General features: G+C 36.9%; 1 protein-coding gene across 1 annotated transcript; it reads right to left on the minus strand.

The window, feature by feature from the left end:
* Positions 1-10,417: 10,417 nt before the first annotated feature.
* Positions 10,418-22,178, minus strand: LOC144633876 (rab5 GDP/GTP exchange factor-like). Its single transcript, XM_078492786.1, has 15 exons — positions 22,000-22,178; positions 20,454-20,599; positions 20,033-20,114; positions 19,838-19,926; positions 19,377-19,467; positions 18,875-18,950; positions 18,128-18,240; positions 15,751-15,905; positions 15,186-15,263; positions 14,475-14,589; positions 14,213-14,282; positions 13,614-13,684; positions 12,931-13,021; positions 12,297-12,407; positions 10,418-11,851 (listed from the first exon to the last, which is right to left on the minus strand). Exons 1-15 carry the CDS (start codon positions 22,071-22,073, stop codon positions 11,753-11,755), a joined length of 1,461 nt encoding a protein of 486 aa, XP_078348912.1. The 5' UTR covers positions 22,074-22,178; the 3' UTR covers positions 10,418-11,752.
* Positions 22,179-23,751: the final 1,573 nt, after the last annotated feature.

Genomic DNA, 23,751 nt, shown 5'->3' on the forward strand with positions numbered 1-23,751 from the left:
ATTTCAATTTTTCTTGACATTTTTTTTTTTAAAAATTTTTATTTTCCCTGACTCAAAATAATATTTTGACTTTTTCCTGTCCTTAAATAATTTTATTTTTATCTGACAGTTTCCTGACCTGAGGCAACTTCCCTGTTTATAAGACCCTGACTAGTTGTCTTGTAACCATGCCTCTCCTACCTGACAAAAAAATCTGGACTGAGGCAGTGAGGAGGTACCTGAAATGGACTAGCATGCTTTTCTGGTCTAGTAGAAGTACCCAACACTCCAAATCATGATACAATGCAGTTCTATAGTACAGTCCCTAGGCTCAGCACAATGAGTTTATTAATAAATCAGAGTTCCAGACCAGGAAATCAGGTATCATGCACCAAAATAATGTAAAACTGGTCCAGCTTCGAGAAGTTCTAGAGTTTTTCCAGTATTTCATTTTCAATATGAGAGGACATGCTGCAGCAACTGACTTGTCCCTAGTAGTCTTTTCTGTCCCTCCTGAGTCCAGGGAGACTGGGTCAAACTGACATTAATAGGAGATTGAGAGACGACTGGGGATGAGTGAGCCGCAGCAAACAGCAAAACATAGCAGATCATGTTATGTTCACACTGTACTGAGGGGACATGTACCACGGATGTGTAGTAGGAACATGTAACACCAACAAACTCGCAATATGTACACACACATTTCACTAGATAATTACAGTAAAAACCCGTGTAAGAACCTAGGGATTTAAGAACCTTCTGGCAGAAACTTGCTTTTTAATACCCCAAAACATAAGAACCTGTTTAGCCAAATAAATTCCAACAGGTTCTTATATGTAGGGTTTAACTACTTAATTTATATATTTTTTACCAAAAACCAGAAAGGTGGCATGTCTCGGGGACATGTTGCAGTGACTTGCCCACTTATGTGTGGTAAAAATTTTCAGGATTGCCACTCATAAGGACCTTAAACATTCCCTGACTTCTTTTACCTGACTTTTTACTGACCACAAAACAATTTTCACTGACCTTGCATTTGGTGAATTATCAAATAAGCCAAATCCACTTTTATATTTGTTTCAGCTTCTTTCTCTTTATTGTCGATCTCTTTACGTTTTTCATGGGATTTTGAACCCATGGAAACAAAATTCCCTGACTTTTTCCTGATCTTGAAATTTTTTTGTTTTTCCCTGACCGTGGCAACCCTGATTTAATTAATTAAAGAGTATTTACAAGCAATGTCTAGCTTGAGATCAGATGACAGGTTAGGTGCAACAATGAGGGGTATCAAATGGTCTTTGCGAGCAAAGCGTTTTTCTTTGCGAGCACGAGCACTGACAAAAGTTAGCCTTGCGAGCAACAAGCACTTTTCAAAAAGTTACACCACTGAAAACCGAGCATGCGAGCACTTGTAAAAATGTGCGAGCACGAGCAAACGAGCATCCACTAAAATTTTGCGAGCATTGCGAGCACGGCGAGGGACCATTCATGACCCCTACAATGCAAGTACAACTGCATTCTCTTAATTAGTATGGGTAATCAAATGGTGACGAGTGAAATTAGTAAATAATTTCACGGGCATTTTGTCAAAATTCTAATAATTTCCCAAGCCTTCAGGCGAGGGAAATTATTAGAATTTTGACAAAATGCAAGTGAAATAATTTCTTAATTTCACGAGTATGCCATTTGATTACATTTTAATATCATAGGTGACAAATTACCCTTGCAATCGTAGGTTTCTGACTGGTATATTGCATCGTGAACTCTGAGCTTTGAAAAGTTGAAAGCATACATTCTGCTTAAGTTCGCAAGTTGTTTAGTCTTTGACAAAGAGTTTCAAAGATGAATCAACTGTCAATTATTTCTCACATTATGACCATAGTTCGTCTTTAATGAACTGAAAACGGCGCTCGTGTAAAACGCTCAAAAATCCGCTTGATGCCATTTATGTAATTGGCTTGAGTCTTGAAGTCGTTTTGACGTTTTGAAATATAAAATATCATCAAAAGTTTTATTAGGTGGCCAAGGCTAACTGGCTAAGATAAAATTCAAGCAAAAATGTACAAAGTTTAAGCTTTAAAACATCTTTTATCCTGGAAGCAATCTTGCCGCTAACTACGTTGCCATGGCAATTTTAAAACTTCACATGTGAAATTATAAATTAACGTTAAAATTTCACGCCAAAGTCAAGGAGTAATTTGTCACCTAAGATATTATCATCATAATTTGATCATGGTTGAATGAAATTTACCGGTATGTATTTGGTAAGAAATAATTGCCACATGCAGGGCTTAAAACTTACGGTAGAAAACTAGGCATAAGCTAGTTAATATAAATTATGCTGTTTCAGCCAGTATATTTTGGGCATTCACTAATGAAAATGGCTAGTGGAAAATTCAGGCAGTCTTGAGAAAAGAAACTACAAATTGAAATTGACTCTGAGAGATAGATGGATATCCAAGATTAATACTAAAACACATTTGGATGGCGCTGTGGACTGATTGGCTACTGAGACTCGGAATATTCTTTGCTATTCACCTCTGAGCAAACCCGCTTGAGAAAATTGTAATCTTTGAAGGGGAATAAAAAGTCAAAAATCCAAAGACAGCAAAGTTCCTCCATCAAAACATAAGGTTTTTCCTAAAACTAATATTATATTTGTATTGCGTGGATTCCATACGGCAATTCTAACCTGCGCATGGCAAGAACACAAATTCCTTCGTGGAAGACAGACTTTCTGTGGGTTGCATGTCAAGATGGTACGAGTACTGTTTGTGAAGAAAAACCAATTTTGTCCGATATTTTGTCATCAGCTTTTGTTGCTGGTGGCTTGGTAAAAAAATAAAATAAAAATAAAACGAAGATCATGCTTGAAGGTTCTGGCTAGTACAAAATTGGTTTTAGCTAGTGAAATCAAAGGTGATACTAGCCACTAGGCTAGTTAGCAAAAAGTTAGTCTTGAGTCCTGTAATATTAGTACAAGTCAGACACCACTCCAAGACAGACATATATACACTTAGAGGTGATCCCATTACACGACTGTGTTAAAACATGACTGGGTGATATCCATCACACGACTAAATATTTAGAATGTAAGTATTGTAACATTGAAATCTATGGCAAGTAATAACTTCATATCATTATATGCTTGTAACTTCAGAAATTATTATTATCATGTTAGTGTACAACATTTAATTGAACGTTGCATGTGCCAAGAAATATGTCGAAAATTGGTTGTATAAATTTCAAGATGTCGCCACTATTGCAAATGCGATGATATTTACTATATTGCAAGCAAAAGGGATTATCACCACAATACATATCTTTTTCATATTTTATTGACACAAATATTTCCCTTGGAAACTTTGTTCGTATAAAATAAAATACATCTCTGCCTTGTTGCTATTTCACACAGCAATAAATTGTATTACTTTCGTATTAAAATAATTTTACAAGAATATAAATAGCTCTTTCATCTACACTCTTTTCTTAAAACAAGTTTACACCCTGTACAGACACGCTCACAGCGAGTTAAATCAGCGAACGCCATATTGAATAATTTCATTTCTTCCTAAATTTTAGGAAATTTTTGATAGGCTTTCCGATATAACCTGTAAAATTTCTATGTAAAATTTTCACTCGATTTTTTTATCCAAAAGTTATTCTAATAATATTTAAATCACTATTTAATAGTGAAGTCGACAGAAGCTTCTAATATATTCCCGTAGTTGAGTTTCTACTAAAACCTCGGCCTCGACTAATAATCGATAAATTTTTGCCTGAAAATTTTTAGTCCTTTCATTCTAAACGGTCATTGAAAGAAAACGACAAATTGAAGGCACTTTTTGTCTAAAATAATGTCAAATATTCGGAGTACAAAAATGATAGTAAAACGATAGCGTGATTTACACCTTAAAAGAGAATTATAGCACCAGAAATTATGAAATAAGTTATTCATACCGAGACATGAACGTTCCTTCATAAAAGGCTTGTTGGCTTCTACTTGTTCCACGGACATCAAAGTAAATTCTACGTACTTGGCACAGGAAATGAACTATTGACAGCAGTTGTTGGTAAACGTTCCGTAAAGAGATTCTGCCTTTTAAGCGATGAACTTCCCGATTGTCTCTGATTATTTTTTGCCCTTTTCTGTTCGTGTTGAGCTCGATCGTGGTTTTCGAGTCCTGGGGGAAGTTCGTGCTCAGAATGTTTTTTCCTTTTCAACGAGGACTGTTGAACTCTCATTCTTGAAAGAGCAACGACTAACGAATCATTCATATCTGCAAGATCTTGAGTTTCGTGGAACTCTGGAGAAGATGAAAGCACAGAAAACCCAAGATTTCGGCGACAACCCATGACCGGGCTTGGCGGAGGCGCGCACGGCAATGGCGATTCCTTGCATACTGGCGGCGTTTGCCGCAACCCAGCCATTCCCTGCTGTCTTCCTTCAGCTTAGACAAACACCCTGTTATCTCTTCGTCGTTAAAGACTTTGACTTTCTATTGTATTCTGCTGTAAAAGCTGTTTTTCGGCGAACAGTATTTCTTCTTTCTTCGACATGAACCTTCATCTAATCATCCTCCGCTCACATCATAGAAGCTAATTTATTCGCATTCAACAGCTGACGCCATTATAAAATTATTTGATAGAAAATTGACCAATAGCGTTCTTCAAAACACAATCGCTCTTGTGTAGATAGCCAATCACAACTGTCGTACCATTTTTTGGCAGAACTTAATGCACATCACGACATCAGTGGAGTGAGCGTGACGACAAGCACGAGAGCTTTGATCGAGTATCTCAGAGCCATTAAAGCCGTCCCACGCAAAAGTCAATAAGTAATGCTCTTTGAAAGACAAAGATTTCTTATAGTTGCTGAAATAGGGGGAGCATTTCTGTTCTACAGTAACAAATCCTATAGTGAAATTTGCTGCAAAACGAAGATTTAGTTATTCGATAGTTATTGACGGTCCCCAGCTCTGTACTCGAGGAGAAATGAGCGCGCGCCCCACTTCCGATGCCAAAACCGCACGATATTTTTAGGCTTCTCATAAAAGTCTGATCGATGATCGGAGCACATCTCGGCTGAATTGTACCCAAGTTTGGTCAAATTGAACACGACTACTTTTAGTAAATTAAGGTAAAACATTTTTTAATAGCAAATTGCGAGAGGTCTGGGAGGGATCGGTAACTTCGATTTCTCGTCCTGCAGTACCCTCGTTGTTGAGCCCGTTTGTAACTGATTGCTCGCCAACTAAAATGTATCCGTCAGAACTGCCCAGCCCTTCGAGTCCCAAAAAATAAAATAAATGGGCGCGGTACGTGAATGTCTCGTGTTATCATGTTCGCATGCTTTTGGGTTAAAAGGTTCATCGCGAAATTTGTGGAACGTGATAAACTGTCACGTAAGGCGGAGAAAGCGTTCAACAAACAGGGGATTTTGGCATGACGAACGTGCATAGAATTTATACTGAGTAATCCCGCAAGACACGCCTCTGCCAATCCAGTACTTGAGCATGCTGTGTTTGTACATTGTCCACGCGAGAAAATCTAACTAAACGGGCTTTGAATTATCAGATAGGTCTCTTATTAGGTTCTGCACTGATTACATGTAAGAACTGTCAATCCGTCTAAAAACTTGATGCAGGCTTGTTAGTGTAGACTGTGCGAGAGTTTACAGCTTACTAGGATTGCGAGAAAGGGAGTGTTTCAGCAAAACGTATCAGATAACGTGACCTCGGGAAAAAGAAGTTAAGTGCTGCTTTGATTGTAAGCCCTTTTTCACGTGTCCTCGGAAAAAAAAGTTTCAAAGTGATGCTTTGATCATGATTGTTAGCTCTTCGTCAGAGAAAGGAGACCCTCTCTGGATGTACAATAACGAATAGGTGCGAGACTATTAATTTTCTCCTGTGAATCAAATAAACTCATTCTGCTAGTTCAGTCGAACAAATCTGTCTTGGGTTCCACTGTAGTCACATAGCCAAAAACAATCACAGTTTTATTTTTTTCTTTATCTACTAAGACAAGAGTTTTACATGAAAGTTTATGTAATAAATAATAATACAAACGATCTATAAAACAGTATCTTTTTTAACAACAATCGGGAGTGGCTACACCAAGTAGCCTGTTGGACTATTATTTAATTGCTATTGACAAGGAATTTCTGTAACTCGTCCCCAACTCCCATTTTATCCCGTTTACCCTGTTTTTAACAGAAGTGATTATCACTGACTTCTTAAACAACTTAAAAAATAGGTCACCAAGGGTGACATGAGTCTAATGCCGTATGGCATAGTGATACAGATTGCGCGGTTTTCGTAAGCCGGTTAAAATTGGTTAGAGGTTTGTGTTCGGGAGTTTAATTTAAAATGCTTATAGCAAGCTAGGGGCATCGTGGATGATTATGGATGAAAACGAAACAGTCATATATCATATATGCTTCACAAAATTTAAAGTATGAACAGGGGTTGATGTTACTTCTTCCGTATTGTCCGTAAAAGCAGAAACGATTAAACATTTGGACAAGATTGCGTGACGATTTACAAAAAGCATGTTCATTACAACAAGGGTTGAAGAACTTCACATCGTTTTCTTTCAGATTTTTCACCATTTTGATGATGACTCTTGAAACAGATTTTGCAATAAAAGCACTTGAAATAGTGACTGTTACTCCATTGTACTGTAAGCACTTAGTGACAGATTTTTCCAAAAACGGGTGTAAATGCTCACGTCAATATAATGATGACCTTTTGAACGCTGGAAACTAGGCAATTATTATCGAGCTACCATACACAGGAGCGAAGACTGTTTATCATGATGTACAAATTTCGCGAATCATCACTTCCATATCAATGTAACCATTTTATGATTTTTCTAGCTGTAAGAAGAACTTAAGATCTCTGAGAGTCGTAAAAGCATGACATTCGATTTCAGTGTATGGCAAAGGCCGGGACAGTGTAATACTGCAAAGCGGCCAAACAAACGCATTTTGATTTAGTCGCGTAACTTGATTTACATTTATCCATGTACATCTTTTATTTTTGAAGGTTTTTGTTTGCACTGTAAAGAAAAAATTGGTCAAAATTCGAATGACTTAAATACAAAATACGAGGTAAAGTTTTCTATTTTTTAAAACAAAATAAATATTTTTTTTTGTTATGAAATTTAGCGATATAAAATCACGACGTTTCGACCTCTCCGAGGTCATTTTCAAGTGCGAATAAAAATATAAAATTAGCATAAATATATTAAAATAGTAAAATAGGCAAAATTGTCACGAACGCTGAAAAGCGATAAAATATGTAAAAATAAGTGACAAAATATTAATGAAGTTAAAAAAGGGTTAAAAAACTTAAAAATACAGAAACAATAAGAGTAATTAAAAAGAAAAACCGACCTAATCAACAATGCGTTGTGTATAATTTTCAGTGTAACCTGTGTGATGCAGGGTATGTCGGATACACGTGCCGACATCTTCACCAACGGATTGAAGAACATAAGGGATCGGCCATTGGTACTCACCTAAAGGAACAACACGATATGGCCCCAGATGACATTGCGCAGTTTTTTAGAATTTTGAAGAAGTGTCAGAGCAAGTTTGACTGCCTTATTTATGAAATGCTTTTTATCAAAGAACTGAAACCAACTCTGAACAAACAATGCGATTCCATCCGCGCAAAACTATTTGTTTAGGTCGGTTTTTCTTTTTAATTACTCTTATTGTTTCTGTATTTTTAAGTTTTTTAACCCTTTTTTAACTTCATTAATATTTTGTCACTTATTTTTACATATTTTATCGCTTTTCAGCGTTCGTGACAATTTTGCCTATTTTACTATTTTAATATATTTATGCTAATTTTATATTTTTATTCGCACTTGAAAATGACCTCGGAGAGGTCGAAACGTCGTGATTTTATATCGCTAAATTTCATAACAAAATCTATATCCAAGAAATTACTTATCAAAATAAATATTTGGAAATATTTTTTCTCAAAGACGTCTTGCTTTTTAAGCAAGACGAAAACACAAGTGCTTAACTGAACTGAAAACGAAGATTTATTTTCACAAAAAGCTTACAAATGTCTTAACTGGAAAATTATTACGTCCTGTTCAAGTGTTGAATAATCGTGACTTGAGAAAGAACTTTTAATTATGCGTGGGAACACGTGTCGCTGATTGGCTGTTTTTAATTGAAACTAATCGTGCGTGTCCGTACGGAGTCCGTTCTTGCAGCTGATCATTGTTTTCTACATTACAGCGAACGATTATCGATCCCGAACCATTCCCTTGGGATTGCTAACAGCTTTTTTTTCATATAACAAAGAGCCTAATGCGCATGCGCAAAGCGCACGCAAGCATTAGGGTGCGTTTCTTTGGGAAAATCCAAAATTGGATTATTGATCTCAGATCACACGGATACTTTGCTCCCAAAGAAACGAATAATCCGAAAATGGATTTTTTGCCATGACAACCCCGTAAACACATTTCGCACAGAACATAAAATATCAGCACAAATTTATTTTTCGTCGAATGTATCCTAGCTAAAATAATTTCAGCATACAAAATCTTTTACAAAAACCACACGTCGAAGTAGATCTTATTTAGCGTTAAGCACAATGTGACGAGAAAGCATCTGAGAGCGAAGAATGATTGCGAAATGATCAGTGCAAATTTCACTCGTGACAATTTCAAAAGGATACAACTTCCGTAGGCACACAGTGGCTGTTCTAAAAAACCTGTATCCCGTTTAAAATGATACTACATACCTATCTGAAGCTACCGTTTCCTTTTATCGTGAAATATTTTTGTATTTTGATCGAAATAACCGCCTAAAACTTTCCGTATGGCAGTGTTTACAAAGAGCGAACCTGTATTTTCACAGCAAAGACCGCTGGGCCAAGGTACTTTTTTCGAATCCTTTCCCAAAGAAACGCACGGATCATGAATCCTAAAAATCCGGATTCAGATATGATCTGATGTATCCACTCGAAGTGTGGATTCTTCAGATCATTGATCCAAGATTAATCCATTTTCGGATATAGGTAAAGAAACGCAAAATCCGTTTTTGGATCAAGAATCCGGATTCGGATTTTTCCCAAAGAAACGCACCCTTTAGACTCAAAAATTCAAGAGGACAGGTTATAAGAATTAAAACTCGATCAGTAATTTAAGAAAACACACACATTCTTCCAATGAGCAACAGTTACAGAAAATATGAAAGCAGTTTATAACGAATTCTTCTACAGCAGTGTTAGTATATTATATTAAATATTTCCTCACTTATTTCAAGAGTTGTGCCACTAACAATGTAATATGTAATGACTAGCGAGCAATAAATCACTTTCAAATCGAGAAAAACCACCAAAAGGGTGACCATGAACTAAAACACGGATTAAGCTAAATTGTTCACTTTACAGTTGAATCCAGATAATATAGCTGTCAGTAAATCCTATATTGTCAGCGCAGCTATTTTTCCTTAATTTTTGAGAACTGTCCAATTTGGGATTAAATTTGGATAGTTTCGAATAGGACTTTCAGGTAAAATGCACAAACTGTCCAATTTAAGAAAAATTGGACAGTTTTGTCTCAGCCAATCAAATCGAAGGAAAAGTGACATGTGACGGATATCAGCCAATTAGCATTAAGCATAGCGTCAGCCCGGTAAACTTGTCGCATTGTTAGTCGACAATGGCGGAATTTTTAAGGCAAGTTTGCTACGTTTTTCCATTCCTTTTGAGCTTTCCAGCAATAGTTACAACAAAGAGAATTTTTCTACGTTGTCAGAGGAGGAGCTAGCTACACTAAGAAGCAAAAACTAAGAGCAAAACGCCTCTAATAGTACAAAACTTGGGTGAACGTAAGTGCAGCTAAGGGAAGCAAGAAATCTGTCAGATATTCATCGCCACGAGCTGGATGCAATTCTTTGTCGTTTATGCTGAAATTCGAAAAGAAAACACGGCCATGAAGTATGAACGAAATAGTGGAAAGGAGTATGTCAGATTCAAGAAGTTGTAAAGCTCTTCGGACACTTTGTTTACGACTTTCGTTGATTGATGCAGTGTTTTCACTCACTTTGTAGCAAGCTTCGCAAACTCAGGTGAATAAAATTGCACTGTTTTGTTTAATTTTTATTCGTGAAGACAATGCTTTGAGTGAGTTGCATGTGCTGTGTTATGCCTACTATTGTTGAATGTTTTTCCCGCTCTGGACATATAAAAAAGTTTATTATTTACGCTGGATTGACTGACTAAAAGCTAAGCTTATATAATTAATATGTAACCGGACTACATGCTTGTCCAATTTGGAAATAATTAGATTCAAAAAATTCCTCTGACAGCCAAATTGGACTCGGCCTACGGCCTCGTCCAATTTTGGCTGCCCTCGGAATTTTTTTCATCAAATTATTTCCAAATTGGACAGCATGTAGTCCAATTACGTATACTAATTTTACCCTCGGCAACTCGAATTCCCGATAATTCGAACCTTTTTCCATTTCCCTTGAATGTTCGAGTTATCGGGATTCGACTGTACGTCATTCGTGACACAACTCCTTTAATTTCCTTCCCTCTCAGGAAAAGACTCTTACACATAGCTTTTTTACGCATTATATATGATACGGTATAAAGGAAATATTGAAGCACAGCAATATAAAATTTTCACAATATATAAATAGCAATTCAGTTGCTGATAATGTTTAATTATATAATGCACAATTTACAAGAACCTGTGAGCAAAACTGCTCCTCGACGCCAAAGGCCGCTTGCCATTCTCTCCGCAATCTAAAATTTACACATAATTATTTAGACGATTATTTTAAAATTCTCTTACACATAGCTTTTTTGTGTATGAATAAATTTCAGTGAACATTTCACGTGTGTTCACAACGTCCTTCATAATTTCTTTATAACTTATAAAAAAATGAATTGATTCGTTTTACATTATAATAAAATGTCTAGAACAATTAAGAGCTTAGTCGAGAGCAAATCCTTCAGCATGTATTGGTTTCCTCATTTACTACCAATTTCTCCCAAGAAGAATAAAAGAAATTGTATGAAAAGCAGTAAAGAGAATTCCGAATTTGATCTTGGCGGTAAAGGCCTTATATTAAAAAGGCGAGTAGTTTCTGCATGGATGCTGGGGTGAGAGGTGAAGGCGGTTAAAAAACGCTGGTTTCAGTTATAGGAAATGGTGCCTTATTTCGCTAATTCCCATTTCCAACAATCCATGAAGATTAAGTTTCATTTCCTTAAATTTAGCGTAAACTTTTGCTGCAAAATGTGGCCGAAGTGACACTAAACAGTTCACAACTATTCGATTTTCTCAAATCGTTGAACGCGGGTAAAGATCTGCGAGAGATCTTTACCCGCGCCTGATTGAGAGAACTGAATGTCCCTAGCTTTTCGCTTCCTTAGTTGAGAAATATAGCATGACTGTGAAGAGTCTTAAGTGAAACAGTATGCTGTAAAACACCTCATACACTACAGTGTATTGATCAAGTGTTCGTGAAATTGGGAAATAATTTTACTCGTAAATATTAGCATTTGTTACCCTTTAACTACCACATTTATATCAGGTTTATAAATACTCTGTATATAGTCCTTGAAAAATATTTAAAATATTCAACATATTTTTTGGTGTGTTCTGGAACATGGATTCTTACATTGCCAGAAACAGTTCTACTTGCTCCCGTAGAAAACTCCCTGTTAATATCGGTTTGAGGTTCTTTGTGCCTTTCATTGATGGCCTTGCTACCAAAGAAATCCCACATTTTCTGTCAGCTTGCAGCAACAGTAGTCTCTAGCGGTTCATTTGTTGTTAATGTAGGTTTAAGATATGTATTGCCTTTACTTGTGCCCGCTAAGATGGCATCAACCTAGAGAAACAAACAATTTGATGGAATCAGTACTAGTATAAACCTCATTGCAAACTGCATGCATCACAAATTCACGGTTGCTACAGACATCAGTTTTCAAAATTCCCTGACTTTTCCCTGATTAAAATCTAATTTCCTGACCAAAAAATGCTAAATGTCAGATATAATTGCAGCTTCCAGCCACCATTTCCAAAGGGGAAAACATCGCCGAGATCCCATTGGCATGAAATATTTCTTGCAGCCTTCAAATCAGCGTTTATATAATTTCAAGTTCTCTGACTTTTCTTCAATATGTCAACTTTCCCTGACTCAAAATATAAATTCCCCGACTTTTCCCTGACCTTGAAGAATTTCATTTTTCCCCGACAATTTCCTGACCTGTGGCAACCCTGTAATTGCATAGATTGTGCATGGTGCAACGTACAAATAAGTTAAGTGTAAATACCTCTTTGACGATATTGTTTCTAAACTCTGTCATTTGTTCTTGTAATACAAGAGCATCTTCTTTAAGCTTCACTTGTCGCTCCCTCAGTGTACCAAGTACTTCAAGGTTGGACTAGAAAGATAATAACAAGAAACATGTTTGCATTTTCTAAAGGTTTTGAGAATGCGGTCTTCAAGAGTGAATGTAAGTTTCTTTTAAAATTAATAGTAAAATTAATTTCTAATAAATATCTAAAATTTACATGTACCATCATGATGTATATTTTTTCCATGTCTATGAACATGAAAGATGCAAACTGTGATTCACTATTAATAATAACAATTTCAATGGAATACCAATAAGAAACGTATCAGCCTTTAGTTTTAGAGTAAACACAAAACGTTTCTTTCTTTAAATAATCATGGGTCAGAGCAATGGGAAGGGCAGTCTTATCTTTTCTGGAGCAACAACTAAATGAAAAACTTTTGAGGGTGAACATGTACAGTAAAAGCTAAAAAACACCACGAAATAAGGATTTTAGCACACTACACCTCGTACAAGACTGCTTTTACATTAATGCCATCACTATGATGTGGTTTTCAGTATAGCACTGAACACAACTATGTATTTCATAATGCTTCCAGCGCTTACTGACCTTCATAAGTTCCAGTCCTTTACAAGTAACAGGGGGTTCTGCTTTAGGTTTAGTTTGCTCTGCCCCATCACTTTCATCTCCATACATGTTTCTTTATATGTAACAAAAATGAAAACATGGTTTCACTTTCACTGATACACGAAATGGGGTAGGGTAGGTTAAGTCCGCATCAAGCCTAGTACAGTTCATAGATGCCGAAGCTTATCCTGGTTTTTGTAGTATACTGTAGCATGAAGCAACTAGGAGTATTTCTACTCTTCTCTAGATGGGACGCTAGTCCATCGCAGGGTTACCCCCCAGCATTGTGTTGCCGGTACCCATTGATACATCGAGTGGGTCGAGAAGGCACTATGAGAGTAAAGTGTCTTGCCCAAGAACACAATGACCCCGGCAAGGACTTCAACCCAGAGCGCTCGATTTGGAGTCCAGCACCTCCTCTTTCGCTGATAATGTGTCCAGTTAATGATGTCACTTGTATGTTACTCTACTTCCAACATTCTGTCTGGGTAAGGTGTGTCAACTATTATGGCACAACATGTTGGTGAAAAACTTAAAATTTGTTTCTTGTATATGAATATTCTTGTGACAATGACTGAAAAGAGGTTTCTCACAAGACATTCACCAGCAGTGAATGTTGATTTTGCAAGTTTTTCGAGTGAAACTTTGGTGTGCATATTATTTACCTGTTAAAATCTTCCTGAGACATTGATAATGCCTGTGCATCAAGCTTCTCAATAAACGACAATGCACAACACTGTGAAAAGAAATATCACTACATCAGAAAAAGATAGTAAACCTTAATCTAGAAATAAAAACAGTAACCTACAACTGCTATAGAACATGACTTTACCACACTGCCTAGAAGGGATGGCAGTCCATGCTAGACTATTAAATGTTAATTGTCCCTGGCATAGCCATCAATTGTCAGATCTCAACTACTGACAACATCGTAACTACTTAAAGACGGTGCCTCCATATTACATGAAGACAGTATTAAACCATGGAAATTTGACTATTGTGAGTTTCATGTAACTTTCAATCAAGCGAAAACGCACGAACATGAACATGTACATCATACATGTACACTGTTTGCTTTCAATACTTTTTAAGTTAGAGTTAGGTAATTTCAAAGCAATTTGTCCAAAAAATAAACATTTATAACAAAAGTCGGTTGGTCGGTCGGTTGGTTGGTCAGTCCATCAGTAACCAGACAGTGATGCCATACACAACTGTCATGTTTTAGTATTATTTAAAACAAAGACATGAAATTGTATCAACTAACCAGATTTGTGAAGTAATAACCAGCTTCTCCCATCATCAATTTGTTAGGATTACAAAATCTAGAAATATACCTATTTAAAAACAAAAGCACAACCAAATAAACTCTCAGATCAAAGCAAGTTAACACCATAGCTAGTCTAGCTAAGTAGTTAATTAAATTTGTAATCAGAACAGGATTCAATAACATTAATTTTTCTAGTGGTAATACTTTTGATTTGTCAATTTTTAATGATATTTAGACTGTTTTCAATTTTGACACTTACTGTACATTTGAATGTAACATTGTTGGATTTGCTTTCAACACAACATAAATAAGACAGGGAAGAAAATCATCAGCGCTTACTGCTCCTCCAGCAGGCGTGGATAGGTGAATAATTTCTAACAATATGTTAAGGTAATACATACTAGGAATACAATTAATTTTTTTATATGTTAGCGACGGATGCCAAAGTTGTTGGTACAGTACCGCCTGGAATCATATCTTGGCGTGAAGGGGGGAGAGGGGGGGGGGAAGGGTATCTTCAGACAGAACACAAAATTATTATGCACCCATTATCCCAACACATTTCTGGCTCACTGTGTGTTAATTCACCATTACATGTAAGTTTGCATGAAAAGGTCCCATCTTTTTCCTGTTAGTTACAATGTCACTACCATAGAAGAAAATCTGCATAACACCTACATTTGTATGCACTCTATTAATTTGAGACTGCAGGCTACTTGCATTATTTTTGTGTTATTATTGTGACAAAATTCTTATTCTCTTGAAACTGAACATGCCAAGACATTATTTTGATGATTTAACTACATGATAGTATCATAAATCTAATTACTTTTCTGCAAATTAACATCTAATAACCAGACATTGTCCATTGACTGGCTGATATTTTGAACCCCGTTTCATTTCCAGGACTGCAGCTTCTATGCAGGAGTGACGTGGCTCTATGATTTACATTATAATCATTAAAGGATACTAAATATGTTCTTGCAGCACCGAACAACACAAGCTAGTTTGTCTTGAGGAGCTCTTTTGGTGTTAATTTCAACCAGGTCTATAGAAAAACACAAAATAATCTTAGTTTATTGTTCATTTGAAACATGCACTTTGTTAATCTTATCCAGTTAAAATTCAATCAATGTACTGGGGGGGGGGGGGGCACACTGTGACCTTAACATGTAAATTGTTAGTGTGTCGAATCCATACATATTAAGAAGTCTGGGTCAAGTCAGAGTTGTCCTGTTGTGTTTCTCAGGCCAACACAGTTTACTCCTACACTACAATATACCTCCCTCCATTCAGGAAGATAGCAGGGTAGCAGAGTTAATTATTTTTGGGATGCTTTCAAGAAGGTAACCTGTGATTGACCACCACCCCATGCATAAGAGAGTATAGTCCTAGCTGCTTCATGCTACAGAAACAAAATAAAGCACCAGAACTGATGAGCTACAATGCAAGTGCGCGCTACAATAAACATAGGCTCCTAGAGGCACATATTTACATGTAACCAAGCCACTGCACCACTGTTTGATAGGCATTACCTTGCTGGGAATCCTCAATCAGTTGTTGAACTTTGTCGCTGTCAGGATTAATGGCAGCATCAAGATGTTGAGGGGTTATCCAGATAAAACTTCGGATGCGTTTTTGATTTGCCAAATCCCTTGCTTCATCATCAGTGGACCCAGGACAGAAAACACTGCAAACACAAAACATTTAATTAAGAAAACTGGTAACGATTTTTGATGCCACATAATTATAGGTTATTGTTTGGGCAGCCCACAGGCATGTTACATTTTGGACATAAACCTTAACAGAAAACTGATTTAATCATTTGAACAATGGTAAGTTTGAGTACAAAATACACAGACAATGGATAATAAACGTAATGGTATCCATTGGAGTTTGTTCATAGCACGAGTCAAGTTCGAGCCCGAGTCAAGTTCGAGTCACGAGTCAAGTTCGAGTCAAATGTTTTTTTGTCACCTTTTGTTTTCAATATGATTTTTTGACTAGAATTGTTATTGTCAAAAAAAGTCACCGAGGTAAAATAAGGTTTTTCTCACCACTCAGTTTTCCGATACAGACGCGATCGCGAAGATCCCATTGCATTTCATTTTGAATTTGCATTTCTCGCACCGTCATTCAACTGGTGATTTTATAATTTTTCCACAATAAATACCAGTAGTTTGTCAGTTTCTCGGTGGCTTTTCTAGGGCTATACCTAGGAATATAGGTATTTTCCCCATCACGCGAAATACCCATCGTGTTCTACTTTGAGAAGTGGCGAGCGACTCTATTTCAATCTGTGTTTATTTTGTCGCACAGCTGGAATAGGTATATTTTTCGGTTCAAAAATATTTTTATCCGATTCAGAATAACTTTTTTTCAGGTGGCTCTGAATTCGGCATCAATCTTGCCTTGTTTGCGGCTTTAGAGAAATAGAGCACTTGCATTACCGCTACCGTTGGTGTGTAGGGATATGTCTCGGAGTACTCGGACTCTCATAAATGCTGGAAATGTTTTTTCAGTGAACTGATTTTATCCTGACTCGTTGTGTATCCAGTCAAAAGAAACAACAAATATCATATCATATATGTTTCACGACTTCTTCAGCAAGGCTTCAAATCAGCATTGCTTCTTAAACCACGGCGCATTAATTGAAAAATATGGCGCTTCGCTAAGAGAGTTAAGATCGGCAGTTCATCGTTAAAAACCATAGAAGTATCCTTTGCTTGTTGGTAGTTTTTATATCTTTTTAATAATCCTAGTTTCTCTGTACACGCACTGTTTCATCTCACTATTATGTAGGTGCGCGCGCTAGTCTTGTGCTTGTGACATCATGCACGCGCTTTGCTTAATTTATTTGACGTGTGCGCTTAATTAGTTCGTAATTTAACGGTTTACATTTATTTACGTTATTTTCCTTATTATTTAGTCTTGTCTGTAACTGTGCTCACATCGTGGGTGGCTCCTCCTAAAATGTTCTACAATTTGGTATAGGATTTAATGGAGCCGAAACCAGTTGTGGAATTGCACGCATTTTAGGCATCCTACTGATGAACGGTTAAGGCAATTAGATATTTTCAGGAGCGCCATTACGTTCATGGTCTGTCCCCTTAGAATACATTTGCTGAGTAATACATTTCAACTTTATAGGAACCAAGCAAGCTTTGAAAAAAGCGTGACGTTTGCCTGTTTTAGACGTCACGCCACGATTGGCGTTTGTTACGTCGCTTGTCCGTTCACTTTTAATACGCAGGCAATGTTTCAGCTCCCTAACGAGTTTTTTAGACGTGATTTAGTCGATTTAGTCGAATTAGAACTGTGTTGTTGAAATGGAAACCATGCTTTTTAATACAGGTAGGAATCTCTGACAAAAATTAACTGGGATGCCAAGGAATGTTTACTTCTTTGGAAAGCAGCTGCAAACCGATGTAGGAATTAACTCTCGCATTTGGCATTGATAAACAGTCAAATCTTTCTGTTCTTGTACCTATAGTACATCATTTTATATGTAACACAGAAAATAAAATTGTAAGACAAAAAAATGACTTGACTCGAACTTGACTCGTGACTCGAACTTGACTCGGGCTCGAACTTGACTCGTACTATGAACAAACTCTATCCATTGGATGCAATGAGTTCAATTTTATTAAAAATTTCTACTTTATTTACAATTCCTTATAATAATTAGACACACAGTAAAACTACTGTAGTCTGCATTTTTCATTTTGAGTGTCCTCCAGTAAATTATATTCAATTATATCTCATTGTCTTTTAAACATTGTTATCCAAGTCATGCAGTTCATTAGCTGAATACGCATCAATCACTCAACTGCACTCAGTAATCAACTAGAAACCAGATATTAAAGTTTGCCAGAGGCGAGTCTACTGGTCACTTCACAAACTGGAACTTACACTCTATATAGCTTTGTCATGATGTATTTTTCTACTCCATCTAGTGTTCTGTCAATCACTTCTTGTGGCTGGTTTTGAAATAATGGATGTGACTGAAGATGCTCAGACATTGCCTAGGAGGGCAGAGAACAACTGTTTTCAGAACTACATTACAATGATAATAAAATGATGCATCTAAAAATAAACACTAAATTAAGGGAACTGACCACAAACATGGAGGCTGTTTATCAGTTTGCAATCTGAAGTGTTTTGTTTGTTCATTTTCAAATTTTCTGTCCTAATTATTTTCAAAAAATTCTTTTTTTTTTTTTGAGATCACACATGTACAATCTGTACAAATACATGTAACACTGTACAACTGCATAGAAACATAACAAACACATGATTGTATTCATAAATTGATCCACCTAGTACTACATGCATGCAAAGCCTACATGTACATAACAGAATGACATTGTTAGTAGCTAGTGTTTAACCATGACAGAAGATCAGGAAATGAGGATTGCACGGATGATAAATACTAGTTATACAACATGGGTACAGGACCAGTATCCGGAACACACAGCAGGGGGAAAGAATACAAGGACAGTGGGAACCAGAACCAGAGTGTGTAATACCACCAAGATACGACACGGAAACAATCGCAGCGCCGAGGGAAGGGGGGAACCGCGAACAACGGCCCGATCGATTGGCTGTTTTTCTATGGCATGGTATAAATACATGTATGCACTGCTGCACAGTACTCACCCCATAAAAGTCATGAACCATTTCACTTTGCTCTTCAACTTTAAGTGATGGATTGTTTAAAATTCTTTGGACAAACCTTTCAGGAAAGAAAGTTCAGGTAAAGTGACTAAAAACAAGTTATCAGTTAATTTAAAAAAAATTATGTGATTTAATTACCTATTTTGGCCAATGTTTGTTTTTACATATAAACAGACATTGCTGCATGCAATCTTACTGCCTAGTGTGGGGCAAGTACAGGTATTAGAGAGAGCACAGATGTTTTTGAGCCATGCGTGAAAATCTCCTCTTTAGCACAAAAAATTATCAACTTGCCAACAAAGATGCAAGGTTGTAAAATTATACAAAAAGGAGAGTTTTCCAATGAGATAAATGCAGATGAAAGTCCCGGCCCTTTTTTGACTTCTGTTCACCTCCCCTGAACCCTCTCTGCCTCAAGGTTTACAACCCCACCTGCCTTGCAAAATCAAAGTGTAATTTTTAAGAATAGCTGAGAGCTACTTACAGCTTGCACTTATCATTAACATCTTGTGCTGCTGGTTTCTTGAGAGTCTTGAGGAACTCACGGAAACTGCTGGCACTCTTTTGAGGCTCAACTAGATTGCATTCAAATAATAACACAAGTACACAATAACATTTAGTAAATAATAAATAATAATGTATGCACAACAAAAAAATACAATACATACACGTATTGTACCAAGCAACAGGAGTTATGTTCAAAATAAGATCTGTACATTTTTATGTAGGCTAAATTTCGTTACATGTAAGTGATTCAATGCAACAAGCAGCCACATGGTACACTTTTACTTGTACCTTTTTCAAGGGCTTAGTTTAACAAGTAAACACATTTAACAGCATGGAAAACTTCACTGGGAGACAAAATAAGATCACAGCCACAGCTTTAAATTCTTCAAAGTAACTGCTAGATTAGAATATTGAACAGTATGTAATGTTCATGTTTACCTGGTGATGGGGTAAAATTTGCAGCTGGAGTACCATCAGGTAAGGATGATCTGCCAGGACTCTTTTTGAATAATTTCTTTACACTTTGTCTGTTGGGATACAAATACACACATGTCCATGTAGTAGTTACATTGTAATTAAAGAATCTGTGTCGCATTTATACAAGGATCACAGAGTTAAATAATCAACACTTACTTTTTAGATTCTAACTGAAACTTTTTTTTCTCTTCAAACTTGTTGAACTTGAGTTTTGCAGATTCCTCCTCCTCATGTCCCACTACACATGAAAGAAAGTGTACATGTTATAAAGATCTATTTATATTTGAGGATAACATTACAATGTACCCAATACATATACATGTACAGATACATTTACATTGTCTAACTGATTAATTCCAATTTTTTCCCCTCTCACTGATTACCATTTTACTTTTTTGGACTTCTGGGCTAGTGAAGAAAACATCAAATCTACATGTATGCAGAACCTTCAACTTTCGTTTTAGTTAATTTCCCATAAACTGTGGCACTGATGGCAGAAAAAAAGCTTCAACTACTTCCCTTTCCTCCCTCAGAGACGCCACTTTCCCCCTAATTTAAAGTGATTTCAGATCTTTACCCTCAGTGTGCAAATTCTTTGAGCCTCCAGCCAAAGCATCTTCTCTGCTCTGTGACGCAGCCCGTGCTCTCTGTTGTTTTAAATACACTTCCCTGTAGCAAACAGAACAGTAGCCCCTCCATGCTGGGTTTCCATAGAAACCACAACTGCAAAAGTTCAACCAAGTCTATTAGCACCATTCTTAAAACCACGCAAGGTAACCATAGGCAACAAAGTTTTAGAATTACCAATTAGTAACTACAATAAGATTGTGAAATCAAATTAAAGTTAAAAATGGGACATTCAATCCTTGCAAGCAACTCTACATACACTGTAGAGAAAAAAATTATCTGTAGTGAAATCTTGCTTATCATTTCTTTTGATTTTAATTCTGAGAATTGGTACATTTTGGTTGATTTTGCATGGTTTTACTTTCTCTCTGCCTGCTTGACAATGTAGACTGTACACCTTTTTATAGCGGCCATACATATTTGTACATGTATTTATGTTCCCAAAACAACAGAGAAAAGAGAGATAGGCAAACTTTATTTACCCTCGGGTTTTACATGAGGCTTGTTCGGCCTCTACATGTAGCATGCATGTACTGGTAATGATCAGAGAAAATGGAAAATATTATAAAATTGTAAAAAGGCAATCTCTGTTAAAAATTTGTTTAAAAATTATAAGCTTTTGGCAGCTATTCTGCTGTCTTCGAGGGGTATCTTTTGAAAACAGCAGACTGGCTGTCGAAAGCTTAGAGTTTTTAACCAAATTTTTACCAGAGAACGCCTTTTACAATTTTATAATCAATCCTGGTAACAGATCTTTGATATTTTTATAAATGGAAAATGTTTATGACACACAGAAAATAACATTCATTTTGAGAACACAAATGTGAATTCCTTGGTGTGGAATACTATATTGGCTGCACGTATATGTACACTGTGTCAGTGATTGCATTTCTAATTTTAGATAGAACTGGTACAGTGTAAATTCATATTTATAATTAGTAAAATTTTAATTTAGCGACAAAGAGAACTAAATCCAAAAGATCACAAAAGTACAAATTTATAACGAAATCTTTAATGTCAACATCCTGTAATGACATGTACCATGACATGAAATCACATGAGAATCACAAGAGCTCAAATTTCTCTAACACATGAACAGCATTTCCGACAAAAATGGCGCAATGCGGGACCGCTCACAACGACCAAAACCTATCTTTTACGTTTTAATTTGTTTTAAATGACTTCTTATAGTTTATATTGACGAATCACAGTTAATCGTAACAAAGAATGTCTACATGGTATTCAATCTGATAGTTCACTGAATAAAGAATGGTTTATCGTTACCGCAGCGCTGAGTAGCGCCTTTCCAAGACGAACAAAAGTCTAATTTATCTTCTTCTCCTCAGAAAATTCGTTCATTTATTCTAGGACACCGAAAAAAGAATTTAAACTCCCACGAACATCTAAAACATGCATTTTTCCTCGCCAAAACAGGGAAATATGTAGACCACAGTCCCTGACAAACAAAGTAAGCTGAAGTATAAAGTCTGACTTACCCCGTTTTACAGCGAAGTTCAGGGTTGTTTAACCTCTCGTAAATTTTTGACCGTGTTCTATTTCGATCGGCCATAGCTCGTTTAGAGGCTACGGGGTCTGCTAGCAGAGTGAAAACGCTACAGCGTTCTACAGTATCGAAACGACATCAACCCTCGCCATCTTGTTGATTCAGTAACTGACGATAAGGACTGGTAACCACTTCAGGACTAAGCGATAAGGACTGGCGACCAGGGTCGTCACGGAAGGAACGCCGCAAAAATTTTTTTTGGGATCACTTTCTTGGGGAGCTTCATTCTCGTCCCCAGAGCCCTTTTCGTTTCTCTTAGCCGGCAGGGCCTAGGCACGAGGAAACAAAGGGCTCTGGGGACACAGGATTTCCAGTCCTAGATTCCAGGACTTCCGGTCTTCATGTATGCCGTCATGACGTTTCAAAAGAATGTATGAGAGAGTCGTTACGTTTTCGACTTCCGTTTAGGAATTCTTTGTTCCAAACAGCCAATCAAAAAAATTCGAATTAATTCAAAAATCCTATGTCCCCAGAGCCCTCCGTTTTCTCGTGCCAAGCCGGCTAAGAGAAACGAAAGGGCTATGGGGACGAGAATGGGGGAGCTTGGAAACCACGCTTGATTTGGTAGCCGAGCCTTCTCCTCACAATATGAGCTCGTTTACAGAAAACAGCGAAATTTTCGCAGAATATCCACTGAAAATTTTTTGCCAACCCAAAGGACGTTTGCGTAACGTAAGCCAAAATTATGGCATGAAGTGGGAAGATAACTTAACCATTTTTCACAAAAATAAATAAATAAACAATTCATACTGTACAATTTTGGTTGGACTGAAAACGTTAAGATTGTTTTGCTTTCCCTGACCGGAAAATATCAAAAGTATGCCGCTGATTGAGACCATTTGCCTGAAAAAACCTGTTGGGAAGACAGTTGAAGAAAATTGGTCAAAATTTGGCGTAAATTTAAATAAAATCATGTGAATGTTTTTTATACAGGATCACTATTTGCTCACACTTTGGTTCATCCGGTTTCCGAGCATGTAAACGTTAAACTATATGAGAAATGAACAAGACAGTTGACAAGAATTCGAACTAGCCACTCTTGTTTGGCCAGAAACTCTCATGAGTACGGCGACTCAGCTCGTGCGCCTGCTCAAATTTTGCTTGAGATACGTTGGGAGTCTTTTCTCGTTTAGCCCTAGCGTGTTCCAGGCGTTCAGTTAGCTGGGAAGCAGCGGGAAAAACGGGATTAGCGCGAACACCGGTGGGTGTAAAAAAATGCAGGTAGATCAGAAAAAGAAAATTCTCAAGTACCTAGTTCCCCGCCGGCCTGGCGAAAAATAGAGATTAATACCGCACATAACTATTACATTTTTTGATTAAATTCCCCTACCCCCGGGGCATAAATGGGAAAAAATGAATAACTCAGCAAAATTGGAGAATAACGTTTACCACGGGATAAATCACTATCCGGAGGATAGCGAGGTAGGTTTTGTATGACAATTATATACTGTATAGCGACTAATCTACTAAATAGGGTTATCCGCGTGTCACATCTCGCTTCCCTGGACAAATGCACTAACAAAAACAGATGCCATGGATATTCCCGGAGGGGATGTTGCAGTCTCGATATGATGGGTTATTAGTTCGTGTAGCAGCAAAGTGGAGTACAGGAATAATAAAGTACAGGAGGGAAAGCTCCATGAAAGCTTTTGCGCCACGTCTGGTTTTCGTTTGCACTTTTTGT

The sequence above is a fragment of the Oculina patagonica genome, chromosome 1, assembly GCF_052425735.1.
Source record: "Oculina patagonica isolate OP01 chromosome 1, crgOcupat, whole genome shotgun sequence".
NCBI classification, from domain to species: domain Eukaryota; kingdom Metazoa; phylum Cnidaria; class Anthozoa; order Scleractinia; family Oculinidae; genus Oculina; species Oculina patagonica.